Source organism: Orcinus orca, chromosome 20 (assembly GCF_937001465.1).
Source record: "Orcinus orca chromosome 20, mOrcOrc1.1, whole genome shotgun sequence".
NCBI lineage: Eukaryota > Metazoa > Chordata > Mammalia > Artiodactyla > Delphinidae > Orcinus > Orcinus orca.
In genome coordinates this window covers 49,296,926-49,312,463 of record NC_064578.1, presented here as the reverse complement: position 1 = coordinate 49,312,463, position 15,538 = coordinate 49,296,926, and the positions used below count along the sequence as shown (strand labels likewise).

General features: G+C 43.9%; 1 protein-coding gene across 10 annotated transcripts in view; it reads right to left on the bottom strand.

The window, feature by feature from the left end:
- LOC101273198 (very-long-chain 3-oxoacyl-CoA reductase-A-like) overlaps nt 1-15,538 on the bottom strand; it is a 32,529-nt gene that overhangs the window by 3,670 nt on the left and 13,321 nt on the right. For 4 of the 10 annotated variants that reach the window (XR_007474241.1, XR_007474237.1, XR_007474242.1 and 1 more), the window contains one exon: nt 930-15,375. The exons of 3 other annotated variants lie outside the window; for them this stretch is intronic. Coding sequence is in view for 2 of the 7 variants with exons in the window: in XM_049703170.1 (XP_049559127.1) it covers nt 258-267 (10 nt within the window). In the remaining 5 variants the exon portion in view is untranslated. Of the gene's footprint in view, nt 1-181; nt 268-929; nt 15,376-15,538 lie in introns of those variants that run through there. 3 more of the 10 variants (XM_049703171.1, XM_049703167.1, XM_049703170.1) reach the window with 2 other exon arrangements.

Below are 15,538 nucleotides of genomic sequence, written 5' to 3'. Positions count from 1 at the left end.
TGTGACGCCGGATAGGAAGCTGACCCTCTCTGGGCTGAGGTGCCCGTCCCTCTCTGAGGAACTGCTTAACCTCTCTTTGCCCAAGACAAAGTGAGATGCCCAGAGGATATGTGCACCTCACTTGACGTCCTAAAATGACACTTTCAATGTCATTGATATACAAGAGAGGAGTTGAGGAATGAACATTTTGTACGTATTTAATTAAAGATGTATTCACCTTGGTTTGGCCGGGTTCTTTTCAGATTTGGATGCCCCACTTAAAAATGCCTGTATTGAAATATAATTTACACAGCAGACAATTCATCCATTTGAAGTGCACAATTCAGTGCAATCACCCCTGCAGTCAATTTTAGAAACTTTTCAGCACCCCCGCGAAGAAACCCTGCACCCCTTAACCATCAACCCAACCCCTCTATGCCTCTCAGGCCCTGGTGACCACTGGCCTACTTTTTCTCTCCGTAGATTTGCCTGTTCTGGACATTTCGTATAAATGGGATCACAGAATACGTGGTCTTGTGTGGTGTGTGTGTGTGTGTGTGTGTGTGTGTGTTAAGAGCACAACATAAGATCTACCCTCTTAACACATTTCTAAGTGCACAATACAGGAGTGCTAACTACTGGCACAATGTTGTACAGCAGATCTTTGGACTTCCCCATCCCATCCCATCTGTTCTCTACTTTGACGAATCTGAGTATTTTAATTTTTTATTACTTTTTATTGAAGTATATACTTGATTTACAATGTTGTGTTCATTTCTGCTGCACAGCAAAACATATACATTCTTTTTCATATTCTTTTCCATTACGGTTGATCACAGGATATTGACTAGAGTTCCCTGCGCTCTACGGGAGGACCTTGCTGTTTATCTGTTTTATATAGTAGTTTGTACCTGCGAACCCCAAACTCCCAATCCATCCCTCCCCCACCCCCAGAGTCTGAGTATTTTGAATACCTCACGTGAGTGGCATCAGGCAGAATCTGTCCTTTTGTGACAGGCTTATTTCACTTCACGTAATGGCTTCCAGGTTCAATCATATTGTCACAAACGGGAGGATTTCCCTCTTTGTAAAGGCTGCAAAATATTCTGCCGTATGGGCTATACAACACTTTCTTTATCCGTTCATCTGCTGCTGGACATTTGGGTTGTTTCTGTATCTTGCCTATTGTGAATAAATAAGTGATATTTCGGGTCAGTCTTCCTTCACTCTGCATGATATTTTCAAGGTTCATCGTGTTGTAGCACGTGTCAGTACATCATTTCTTTTTATCGTCAGATAACATTCCACTGTCTGGACGCACCACATTTTACTTACCCGTGTATCAGCTGACGGACATTTAGGCGTTTTTTACTTTTTGGTTGTGAACGTTGTGCTCCACGTTTTTTCCAGATTACAAACATTTTCTTGGTCCCCTGAGAAGCTCTGACCTTACCCTGAGCCTCAGTTTCCACTTTTTTTTCTTTTTTTTTTTTTTTTGGCCTCACTGCACGGCTTGCGGGATCTCAGTTCCCCAACCAGGGACTGAACCAAGGCCACGGCAGTGAAAGCCTGGAGTCCTAACCACTAGGCCACCAGGGAACTCCCTCAGTTTCCATGTTTGTAAAATGGGAGAGAGACTCCTGACAGTTGATGCTCCCGAGGATTCGTTCAACAAACCTGCAGATTTGGAGACAGAGGCCCAGATGGGGGCAGGAGTGCAGCTAAAGTCACCATCCCACGAGTGCCAGGGGCGGGACCCCTCCTGCTCACCCCAGGCTCTGACAACAGCCCCGCTGCCAAGCGAGCGGGCTGGGAGCGCTCAGCGAGGAGGCTGTTTGTGAGGCGTTTGGCTCAGATCCTAACCCAGAGAGAGCGCTTGTGAAACACGCACTGTTTGGATTCAGACGGAGGTGATTTCTGGCTGTGGGATTGGGGCAGGGCGGCAACTGTTTACTGGGTACCTGTTCTGTGCAAGGGGTTCCCTGAGTGTGTCTGAGATGCAGAACATCTCACGGCGCCATCCCCCTGGCCCTGGGAGAAGGGACTGTTTCTGTCAGGCAGGAAGCAGGCTCAGAAGGTTAGGACAGTATGTTAGAGGCAGTGGCTGGAATCTGAACCCCAATCAGATAGACTCCAAGAGCTCTTGGCCACTGTCTGCCAGCCCCGCTGTGTGCCAGGACAAGCGCGCTCCTAACTCACTGTACCCGGTGCCTCACTGCCTGGTCCTATCCCCGGCAACCCTCGTGAGGTGGATGGTGTTATTTTCCCTGGTGCACTGATGAGGTCCCCAAGGCTCTGACGGTCACCCTGGTCACACAACCAGGAAGCGGCTGAGCGGCCCCATCACTGGGGAGAAAGATGAAGCCAGATGGGGAGGCGACTATCCATGGCCACGGTCCAGATGAGAGGAAGGGAGGCAGGGAGCCTCCAGGCGGCCATGCCCTCTCCTCGAACTGGGCTTGAGTCAACTGGAATCAGGATAATTCAACCCCATCTAAACGTGAAAGTGCAGCCAGGACCAAAAAGTCACCTGGGCGGGAAATTCTGGGCAAGGAGAGGCACCAGGGGTCAGGATCCACACTGCCCTGGGGCTTCCCGCCCCCTCCCCTCCATCCCTGCCCAGAGAGGGTGGGGACCCTCCTTTTCAGCCCAATGCCTCTCTGATGAACAGTGTAGGTGTAGGGGAGAGATCAACGGCGTCCAGTGCTGACCCAGCAAAGCCCCTGGGCCCCTCCCCAGCCCTGCAGATCTGAGCAGGTGGCAAGCTTGAGGAGACAAGCCTGGGTCTCGCTGTCTGCAAAAGGAGGAGGACAAAGGAGGGAACTTACCGAGCCCGCACCCTGCCTGGCGCCTCAGCTCCCAGGCCTTCTGCAACTTGCACCCCCTATCGGAGCATCCGTGGTCCTCGCCAGCTTTAACTCCTCTCTCTAAGCCCCAGTCACCTCTCTGAGTTCCCATGCCTATCCCTGAGATGCCACCCTTCTCTGAGTCTCTATCTCTCTCCTTGAGACCCTGTCCCCTTCTGGAAGCCCCCCTCCCAATCCTCAAGTCTCTACCCCCCTCTCTGAGCCCCTGGGAGCTGAGTCCCGTCCGCTCGGAGTCTCCACTCTCTCTAGTCCTATAAATTCCATCCATCCATCCATCCGAGTTCATCCTCTGTGCCCAACCTTGTGCAGGGTGGTGCTGGGGACACTGTGGTGACTTCAACAGCTTTGGCCCTGCTCTTATGGAACTGACAAGTCGGGGGGGGGGTGTATGGGGAGACACATCTATCATCCAGAGTGGTCAGGGCTAGATGTGGGGAGCTCAGGCAGCTGGGGAAGCCCAAGAATTCTCTGACCCTGTCTGGGAATCAGGGAGGGCTTCCTGGAGGAGGCAGCATCTGCTCTGAGATTCAACCTTCACCTGGAACACAGATATCATCTTGCAGTTCACAATATCCCAGAGGCCCTGAGGCGGAAAACGGTATCACTAGCTCTCCCACATTTTCTTATAGTCTCGCCTAAAGCACTTTGTTATACATGGAGCGGTTTTCAAAGGGGAATTTAAAATGCTCATATCCTTGAACTCAGAAACCCCACTTCTAAGAATGCATCCCTTTGCAATACTCACACAGGTGCAAAATGGACACTGCTACACTGCTCAAAGTGGCTAATATGGAAAACAGTCAACAGCTGACTGTTTATACTGGGTCTCCCCGCAATGGAATACAACGTAACTGATAAAAGATTGGAGGCAGCTCTTCACAGTTCTGATATGCCACATCCTCCAAGATACACTGTTACGTGAAAAATGCGAGTAAATATATTTACAGCTCAGTAAATGTATTTATAACTGGATAAAGACACTACCCAATTTGTATCCATGGCTACCTCTGGGGAATAGGATTGGAGGAAGAAAGGCTACCACTTTCTGATTTATAAAACTATCCTCTTTGAATTTTACAGAAAGGCACACTGATCATTAGTGCAAAGGTCAGTGAATTTCCAGAGTGAATCTATGTAACCAAAATGGGTCAAGGCATAGACCTTTCCCCCTTAAACCCTCTTCCAACCACTTCTGCCCCCCAAAGGTAACCACTATCCTGGTTCCCACACCATCGATTACTTTTGCCAGGTTATGAGCTTTGTATCGTTGGAATCATACATTCCAGCGACTCTGGTTTCCATCTTCTTTCACTCAGCATCGCATTTGAGAGATTCAACCGCTTTGTTGTGAAGGTAGTACTTTGCTCATTCTCCTTACTCTGTGGGATTTCATGGTAGTAACTTGTCAGAATTTATCTATCCATTCTATTATGGATGAATGTTTGGGCTGTTTCCCGTGTAGTACCGGGAAGGTGTTATTCTTTGTACTTGCCAACACTTGATATTGAGAGTCTTTTAAAATTTTAACTATTCTAGCAGGTGTGTAGTGGCATTTCATTGTGGTTTTAATTTGAATTTTCATAATGTTTAAAAATATTGAACACCTTTTCACGAGCCTACTGGCTATTCATATATCTTCTTTTGTTAAGTGTCCAAGGCTTTTGCCTGTTTTTTGTTGTGGTGTTTTGTCTTTTAATTAATTATTGAGTTCTTCATATATCCTGGAGACAAGGTTTTCGTTAAATATATGTGTTGCAAACGTTTTCTTCAGTTTTTGGCATGACTTTTTAAAAAATTTTTATTTATTTATTTTTGGTTGCGTTGGGTCTTCATTGCTGCGCGTGGGCTTTCTCTAGTTGCGGCGCGCGGGGGCTACTCTTAGTTGCGGTGCACGGGCTTCTCATTGCGGTGGCTTCTCTTGCTGTGGAGCACGGGCTCTAGGCGCGCGGGCTTCAGCAGTTGCAGCACGAGGGCTCAGTAGTTGTGGCACACGGGCTTAGTTGCTTCGCGGTATGTGTGATCTTCCCGGACCAGGGCTCGAACCTGGGTCCCCTGCATTGGCAGGCGGATTCTCCACTGCGCCACCAGGTAAGCCCAAGAATATATATTTATAACATTGTAAATCAACTATACTTCAATAAAATGTGTTTTAAAGCTACAGTAATCAAGACAGTGTGGTACTGGTGTAAGGAAATATATCATACAAACAGAATAGAGTTGCAAATATAGACCCAAAGTTGATTTTCTATAAATATGTAGTGTAATTCAAGGAGAGGAAAAGATAGTCTTTTCAATAAATGGTGCTGAAACAACTGGACATTTGCATGAACAAAACCGAAGCTAACTCACAATGCACACAAAAATTACCTCAAATGAATCACAGACCTAAATATAAATGCTAAAACTATAAAACTTCTAGAAAAAAATGGAGAAAATCTTCACGAACTTGGCGGAGACCAAGGTTTTTAGACAAGACACTAAAAGCACTAACCATAAAAGGAAAAAAAAAAGATAAAGGGGACTACGTCAAAATTGAAAACTTCTGTCCTTCAGAAGACAAAGTTAAGAAAATGAAACTGTAAGCCAGAACCTGGGAGAAAATATGTGTAATTATGTTTTCTACCAAATTAGTTGAATTCAGAATATATAAAGTATCTTTACAACTTAATAATGAAAAGATTTTTTAAAATCCAACTTTAAAATGGGCAAAAGACTTGAACACTTCTCAAAATAAGATGTATTAATGGCCAACAAACATATAAAGGTATTCAACATCTACAATTGCCAGGGAAATTCAAATTATTGCCACAAAGAGATATCACTACACATCTTCTAGAAAGGCTAAAATTTTAAAAGACTGACAATACCGAACACTGGAAAAGTATGGAGCAGCTGCAGCTCTCATAGGATTGAACTCACAGAACTCTCACACAGTACCAAAGGGAGTCTAAAATAGTACCCGCACTTTGTAAAATAGACTGGGAGTTTCTTGTCAAGTTGAATATACATTTACCCTACGATTCAGAATTCTCCTGGGTATTTGTCCAAAAGAAATATAAATATATATCTTTAAAAAGACTTTACACAAATGTTCATAGAAGCTTTGTTCATAAAATAAAAAAATTGGAAATAACTCAAATGTTCATTTGAACAGAAACAAACTGCAGTATAGTCATACAAAGGAATACCACCCAATAAAAAGGAACATGACATATCCATGCAACATCATGGGTGAATCCAAAACCATTATGCTGAAAGAAAGACGCCAGCCCTAAAAGTGTACACGTGATGTTATTTCATTTATATAAACTCTAGCATAGGCAAAGCTAATCAATCATAACCTAAATCAGAGTTCTGATTGCCTGGAGGAGTTAAGGAAGATTGGCTGGAAGGAGGATAAAAAAAACACCCTGTACCTTGATTTGTATGGCGATTATGGAAGTGTAGATATTTTGCAGAACTCAGTGAACCAAACAAGGGTAGTGTGAGCATTTTTATCATACGTGTATTATACTTCTATAATGTTAATTTTAAAAGAACTCATTTGATGGATTTAACAGCAGACTACTGCTAACAGAAGGAAAGAACAGTAAACTTGAAGACAGGTCAACAGGAATTATTCATAATGAAGCTCCAAGACAAAAGAACGGAAGTCAAAAACAAAGGAGGCGCGTGAGATATGTGGGTCACTGTTAAATGATCTGTTACGGGTATAACTGGAGTAGCATAAGGAGACAAGAGAAAACATGAACGCAGAAGCAATTTCTAAAGAAGCTTTTTTGAAGGAAACCCTCATACACTGCTGGTGGGAATGTAAACTGATGCAGCCACTGTGGAAAACAGTATGCAGCTGCCTCCAAAAACTAAAAACAGAACTACCATGTGACCCAGCAATTCCACTCCTGGGTATATATCCAAAAAAAACACTAAAAGCACTAATTTGAAAAGATACATGCACCCCAATGTTCACAGTAGATTAGTTACAATTAGTCACAATTGCCAAGAGACGGAAGCAACCTAAGTGGCCATCAATGGATGAACGGATAAAGATGTGGTATTAGATACATATAAAATGGAATACTACTCAGCCATAAAAAGAGTGAAATTTTGCCATTTGCAGCACATGGATGGACCTAGAGATTATCATACTAAGTAAAGTAAGTCAGAAAGAGAAAGACAAATGCCATATATCACTTATATGTGGAATCTAAAATATGACACAAATGAACTTATCTACAGAACAGAAACAGACTCACAGACATACGGAACAGAACTGTGGTTGCCAAGGGGTGGGGGAAGGGATGGATTGGGAGTTGGGGATTAGCAGATGCAAACTATTATATATAGAATGAATAAACTACAAGGTCCTACTGTAAAGCACAGGGAACTATATTCAATATCCTGTGATAAACCATAATGGAAAATCATACGGAAAAGAATATATACATATAAAACGGAATCACTTTGCTGTACAGCGTAACTAACACAACATTGTTAATCAACTATGCTTCCATAAATTTTTAAAAAAGACATCAATTTCTGAGTGTGTCTGACTATTCAATAGAAACTATGTAGCTGTATTAGTTTTCTAGGGTTGCCGTAAGTACCACAAATTAGGTGGTTTAAAACAAGAATGTATTGTCTCATCACTCTGAAGGCTAAAAGTCCAAAATCAAAGTGTCAGCAGCGTCCTGCTCTCTAGGGCAATCCTTCCTTTCTAGCTTCTGACAGCCCTGGACACTCCGTGGCTTGCAGCTGCATAACTCCCATCTCTGCCTTCCTTTTCACACGGCACTCTCCCTGTGTCTCTGTCTTTGCATGGCCATCTTCTTATAAGGACACCAGTCATACTGGATTAGAGGTCCACCTTTTCCCATTATGACCCCATCTTAACTAATTACATTGGCAACACACTATTTCCAAATAAGGTTGCATTCTAGGGATGAGGATGTCCACACATCTTCTTTTGGGCGACTCAATTCAACCCATAACAGATGCCAAAAAACAAGAGAATGACATGTTTAAAGCACTGAAAGAAAACAAACTGTCAACCTAGAAGTCTATACCAGTGGTAACAACCTTTTAAAAGCAAGGTGAACAAAAGGAAAAATAGATAAGTTAGACTTCTTTAAAATTGAAAGTGAAAAGACAACTCACAGAATGAAAGAAAATATTTGCAAATCATAGATCTGATAAAGGGCTTGTATCTAGAATACGTAATTAACTCTTTCAAAACAATAATAAAAAGACAACCCAATTTTAAAATGAGCAAAGGATCTGAGTAGACATTTCTCAAGTGTCCAATTACAAGTGTCGAATAAGCCCGTGAAAAGATACTCAAGATCATTAGTCATTAGGAAAATGCAAATCAAAACCACAGTGAGATACCACTTCAACCCATTAGGATGGCAACAATAAAAAAGACAGATAATAACCAGTGTTGGCAGGGCTTCCCTGGTGGCGCAGTGGTTAAGAATCCGCCTGCCAATGCAGGGGACACAGGTTCGAGCCCTGGTCCGCGAACATCCCACGTGCCGTGGAGCAACTCAGCCAGTGCGCCACAACTACTGAGCCTGCGCTCTAGAGCCCACGAGCCACAACTACTGAGCCCACGTGCCACAACTACTGAAGCCCGCGCACCTAGAGCCTGTGCTCCACAACAAAAGAAGCCACCGCAATGAGAAGCCTGCGCACTGCAACGAAGAGTAGCCCCCGCTCGCCGCAACTAGAGAAAGCCCGCGTGCAGCAACGAACACCCAACATAGCCAAAAATAAATAAATAAAAAATAAATTTAAAAAATAAATTTAAAAAACAAACAAAAAAAACAAGTGTTGGCAAGGATGTAGAAAATTTTGAACTATCATACAGACGAGCCACTCATGAATTCTTAACCCACAGAAACTGAGAGATAATCAATGACTGCTGTTGTTTTAAGCCAGTAAATTTGGGGGTGATTTGTTACACAGCAACAGATAACTAACACAGTAATCTTAAACACAACTATATCACCAAATATATTAAATGTAAATGAAAATAAACACTCCAATTAAAGGAAAATATTGTCAGACTTGAGAGAAAAGGAGATCCTACTAAGTACTCTTTATTAGAAATACACTTTAAATATAAAATCACAGATGGATTTAGAGTAAAATAAAGGGAGAATAGATACAATGCTAATACTAACCCAAAGAAAGCAAGCCGGTGTGGCCATATTAATATCAGACAAAGTAGACTTTAGATAGAAGTATCCCAAGAGTTGAAGAGGGACATTTCATAGTTTTAAATGGGTTTTGAGGAACATGTAACAATCCTAAACTTGCATGCACCTAATATCTACAAAATCATAAAGCAAAAGTTAACAGAACTAAAAGGAGACGTAGACAAATCCACAATCATAGCTAAACATTTTAACATGCTTCATGCAGTAACTGATAGAACAAGCACAAACTCTGTCATAAAGAATATAGATTTGAACAATGCAATTAATCAGCTTGAACTAACTGACGCATATAGAACACTACATCCAGCAACTGCAGAACGTACATTCTTTTCAAGTATATGTGGCCCTTTAGGTAGCTTCTCTTTTCCAGCTTCACATGCAAGGAGCTTGGAAGTCACCACTCCATCTTAACAACGAAAAAGCTGAACAGACTGAAAAATCACCACTTCTAGGATCCTTAAGAGAGGTGAGGACACAGGGCAAACCACTGCCCCCAAGATTGGAGAGACCAGACAGGTGAATACAGAGAATAAAAACTTACCAGAGCAGAGACTCATGGGCAGAAACTGCTGCGGGAACCAGTGCCAGGGTAGGAAAACCAGAGCTGTAATTGATGAATCTGGAGGCTCAGTGTGGACAACTCTGAGAGTTAAAAACACCAGGAAGGCGGGGGGAGGGGGGGATTCCCTGGTGGCGCAGTGGTTAAGAATCTGCCTGCCAGTGCAGGAGACATGGGTTCAAGCCCTGGTCCAGGAAGATCCCACATGCCGCGGAGCAACTAAGCCCGTGTGCCACAACTACTGAGCCTGTGCTCTAGAGCCCGCGAGCCACAACTACTGAAGCCTGATTGCCTAGAGCCCGTGTTCTGCAACGAGAAGCCACCGCAGTAAGAAGCCCGCGCACCACAACAAACAGTAGCCCCCGCTCGCCGCAACTAGAGAAAGCCCAAGCACAGTAACGAAGACCCAACGCAGCCAAAAATAAAAATAAATAAAATAAATAGGGACTTCCCTGGTGGCACAGTGGTGGAGAGTCCGCCTGCTGATGCAGGGGACGCGGGTTCGTTCTTCGGTCCGGGAATATCCCACATGCCGCGGAGCGGCTGGGCCCGTGAGCCATGGCCGCTGAGCCTGCGCGTCCGGAGCCTGTGCTCCGCAACGGGAGAGGCCACAACAGTGAGAGAGGCCCGCGTACCGCAAAAATAAATAAATAAATTTAAAAAAAACTCCAGGGGTACCCAGTCACGGGAGGGCCCCCCACAATTTTGTGAGATTTACTTCCAGGAGCTCCAGCTGGTTCCCACAGTAAATACTAGACAAAAATCCCCTTGTGCTTTAGGCAGAGGGGAAAAAGGACCATTTTGAAATTCATCAGAGCTCTCTGTCCTTCCTAACAAGGCCTGCCCCAGGGAGAACTAATTAACCAGATCCTAACCTGCTGGGGTATTATCAGAGCCTAACTCATCTGGGGAAGGGGAATACCCAACTCCAGCCCACACTAGTCATACTCTCCCACTTAAGAGGGAGAAAAAAATTAAAAACACTTGTGAAGTTCATAGTCTAGAGGCATAAACTCACCAAAAGACTGAGACCAATCATAGGATTGTAGAATTCTTCCCCTGCCGCCCCGACCTACACCTCACCACCACATTTCTTAAGGTCTATTTAGTTCCTTTTACCCAGCACATCATGTCTGGCTATCAAGAAAAAATTACAAGGCAGGGGGCTTCCCTGGTGGCGCAGTGGTTGAGTCCACCTGCCGATGCAGGGGACATGGGTTCGTGACCCTGTCCGGGAAGATCCCACATGCCGCGAAGAGGCTAGGCCCGTGAGCCATGGCCGCTGAGCCTGCGTGTCCGGAGCCTGTGCTCCGCAACGGGAGAGGCCACAACAGTGAGAGGCCCGCGTACCACAAAAAAAAAAAAAAAGGAAGAGAAATAAGGACTTCCCGCAACAAACCAAAATTGAGGGAATTTTTTGCCAACAGATCATTATTTTTATAATATATACTATATTAATTTCAGACACAGCAGACTTCAAAGCAAGGAAAGTTATCAGTAATAAAGAAGGGCATCACAAAATAGACTATATTCTGGGCTCTCCAATCACTTTTGAATTAAATTAGAGCACTACAGTAGTTAGATAACTAGAATATCTCTGTTTGGAAATTAAGCAACATATTTCTGAATAACCCATGAGTCAAAGAAGAAATTAAAATGGGAATAAGGACTCATTTTTAACTGAATGACAGTAAAAATGTAACATAGCAAAATTTATGGATACTGTAAGCATTATGTTTAGAGGGAAACGTATAGCTTTAATGTATATATCAGAAAAGTAAAATTTAAAAATCAAAGATCTAAGAAGGTAGAGAAAGAAAAACAAATTTAAAACAGAGTAGAAAATAAAATAATATAGATAAGAGCAGAAATCAACAAAATAGAAAACAAATATACAATATAAAAGTCAACAAGCCAAAAGCTGTCTATTTGAAAGCTCAATATAATCAATAAATCCCAATCAAGACCAATGAAGAAAAACAAAAGAGAAAAATTACCAATATCAGGACTCAAAATGAGACATCACTATAGATCCTACAAGCATGAAAAGGGTAATAAGAGGATATTATGAACCAGTTCATATCAATACATTTGAACATTTTGATGAGCTGGAAAAATTATTTGAAAAATACCACAACTGACCCAAGAAGAAATAGAAAATCTGAATAGTCCTATATCTATCAAAGAAATTTAACGCATAGTTTAAAACTTTAACCACAAAAATCCAGGCCCAGATGGTTTTTTTTTAAATTAATTTATTTATTTTTGGGTGCATTGGGTCTTCGCTGCTTCACACGGGCTTTCTCTAGTTGTGGCGGGGGTGCTATTCTTTGTTGTGGTGCGCGGGCTTCTCATTGCAGTGGCTTTTCTTGTTGCAGAGCACGGGCTCTAGGCGCGCAGGCTTCAGTAGTTGTGGCACACGAGCTCAGTAATTGTGGCTCGCAGGCTCTAGAGCACAGGCTCAGCAGTTGTGGCGCACGGGCTTAGTTGTTCCATGGCATGTGAGATCTTCCTGGACCAGGGCTCAAACCCATGTCCCCTGCACTGGCAGGCGGATTCTGAGCCACTGTACCACCAGGGAAGCCCCGGCCCAGATGGTCTTACTGGTGAAATCTTCCAGACAATTAAGGGAGGAGTACCAATCTCAGAAAAACTCTTTTGAAATAGAGAAAACAGGGCGCACTTTTGTGGTGGTTTTGTACTGTGTCAGCTGGGCTAAGGGGGACCCATCTTTCTTAGACTCCCTCTTCCCTGTATGGTACTAGGTTAGAGTTGGCTGAAAGAGCAAATTGCATGAAAATATAAAGGAAGAAGTGAAGCCTGCTCATTGTTCTACCCACATATGGTCATTGTTCTACCCACACAGATGTGCCAGTGGGTTCCAGCTTGCTCTTACTCTCCCGTTCAGTGTAGAGAAAGAGAGATGAAAAAGCACAGGGACCTTGTTTCCCCCAAACTGTGCTCATCTCCTCTCAACTTTCTGCCCTGCTGACCAACAGTGACCCCAGGCCCACAACCAGATGCCTTCCACAGACTTCCTCACCAGCTGTCCTTCGTGATACCACTCTAGCAGCTGGATATACAACTTCCCAGATTTTCCTGAAAGCTCTGACTTGTCCACCTGCACTACTGCTTCCAGAAGGCTGACTGGTATTTTCCACTGATCCCCTAACTCCCCTTTCTGGACCTTCTCGACACTGCCTCAACTGCATAAGATCTTATTCCTCTAATCAATCTCTCTTCCATAAAACTTATTGTGTTTTTCAACTTCAAAATATTTCTGCTTCAAAAATGTTAATGTCGCACAGCACAAAGAAAAGATGAGGAATGGATGCAGATTAAAGAGGGTTAAAGAGGGCTTCCCTGGTGGCACAGTGGTTAAGAATCTGCCTGCCAATGCAGGGGACACGGGTTCAAGCCCTGGTCCGGGAAGATCCCACGTGCCGTGGAGCAACTAAACCTGTGTGCCACAACTACTGAGCCTGCTCTCTAGAGCCCGCGAGCCACAACTACTGAGCCCAAGTGCCACAACCACTGAAGCCCGCGCACCTAGAGCCCGTGCTCCGCAGCAAGAGAAGCCACCGCAATGAGAAGCCTGAGCACCACAACGAAGAGTAGCTCCTGCTCTCTGCAACTAGAGAAGGCCCCCGCGCAGCAACGAAGACCCAACGCAGCCTAAATAAATAAATAAATAAATAAAATAAATATATAAAAAAAAACTGGCTCAACGTTTTTGAAAATTACAGCAGACCCCTCAAAATTTCTTTCTAGCCTTTCCATACGTTCACAAAATTCTAGACAGGTCCATCCACTTCTTCATTTTACTAAAAAACTGTATTAAACTTAATTTAGCTGAAGGTAGTATTCTGGTAAGTGAAACACAATTTCCTTCCATGATACCCTTTCCAACCGTGGGAATAATGCTTTTGAGGCAGGCAAGATATAATGAACAAGCCAACCAGTGTATAACTTACTTCTCCCTCTAGGCTGTAGTTGCCCTGGACAGTTGTGAAGTCTTCCAGGGCTTAGGCTGCGCTCCCCTCGTCCACGTTCAGCTCCTAGCACAGGGCCTGCAGCTCCTGCCAGGGTCGCGGCGACCAGCATCGCCTCTTCGGCGCGCGGGGACGCTCCTCATTCATCCTCCTTCTTGGGCGCGCTACCCACAACCACCCGCGCCAAAGCTCAAAATTAGGGCCGCTTTATGGTGTCTCTTCGATGGTCTGCATCCGCGTTTCTCCGCAAAAAAGTCCGTTTATTCTCCAGGGCTCGAGCCGTCCTTCTCCGGAAATGTGATAATAAGAAGCGTATCATCTTTTCTTAAGTAATTTCTAAATCTGCTTAAGACGTTTTATTTATAAATTTAATTTTATTGCTCCTGGATTTTCCCCAGCATTTTTAAAAGACATTTTTATTTTATTATTTTTATTTTTTAATTTTTTGCCTGTGTCGGGTCCTAGTTGTGGCATGTAGGATCTTCGCTGAGGTATGCGGGATATTTCCGTTGCAGCACGAGGGGCTCTTCGTTGTGGCGTGCGGGCTTCTCTCTAGTTGCTGGGCGCAGGCTCCAGGGCTAGTAGTTTGCAGCACGCGGGCTCAATTGCCCCACGGTATGTGGGATCCTAGTTCCCCGACCAGGGATCGAACCAGCGTCCCCTGTATCGGAAGGCGGATTCTTTACCGCTGGACCACCAGGGAAGTCCCTCTCCCAGCATTTTATTATGAAACACTTCAAATATACAGGAAAGTTGAAAGAGGTGTACATGTGTCTACCGCTTAGATTCTACTAACATTTTACCATACTTGTCTAACCATATTTCTACTCACTCTGTCTAACTTTTAAATGCATTTCAAAGTAAGTTGCTGACATCAGTGCACTTTTCCTAAATAATTCAGCCTGCATATCATTAACTACAGTTCAATATTTGTTAGTGGTTTTTTGTTTGGTTTTGGTTTTGGCTTTTTTTGCTGCTTTTAATTTTCAGTATTAATAAGAAAGATTCTTCCACTCCCAAGATGGAAAGAAATTCATTCGTGGATTCTTCTAGTTGTTGTGTTTCTATTTTTACACAGGGATTTAGGGATTTCTGATTCATCTGCAGTTTATGCCGGTACATGGTGTGAGGACTGGATCCAATTTTATACATATATGTATACACACAGACACACACACACACACACACACACACACAGGGAGTCTCTATTTTAAAAATATTTTTATTGAGATTTTTAAATTGAGATTTAATTCACATACCATAAAATTAACCCTTTTAATGTGTACAATTTAGTGGGTTTTAGTATTTCACAAAGTTGTGCAGCCATCATCGCTACAGTCTATATATGTACGTATCTATGTATGTATATATCTGTTTGCTTGTTTTTCTCCAAATGTCTATGTAGTCTCAGCGCCACATATTAAAAACTCCATCTTTCTGCCAGAGATTTGAGATGCTGCAGTTGTTAGTAAATTTCTGGGTGTTCGGGGGTCCAACTACGTTCCATTGGTCTGCTTGTCCATCTGTCTCGATGTGTGGGAAGTCTTTGCTAACTACAGCCCTGGCCTAGGATTCTGGAGGGGGCGGGGGTGGGGGTGGGGAACGACGGACATGTGGCCACGCCTCTTCAAGGCCTTCAGTCAAGTTCTGTGACGAAGAAACCGTGCCCTATTCCAGCTCACCAACAGAGATAAAAGCTTTAATCCCCAGCGACTGAGAAAAAACCAACTGGGCAGGAAGATGGTCAGCAGGAAACCCTGGGAAGGAGAGGTACCAAGGATCAAGACACCTCCCCCCATTCTTGAGTCCCCCATCTCCTCTCCTGGCTCCCCAGCCCGGGGTGGGGGCCCGCCCCTTCTCTGGACGTCTCCCCCTTTCTGAGGGCTAGTGGACCCGGACTAGGGCCCGGGGACTGTCGCA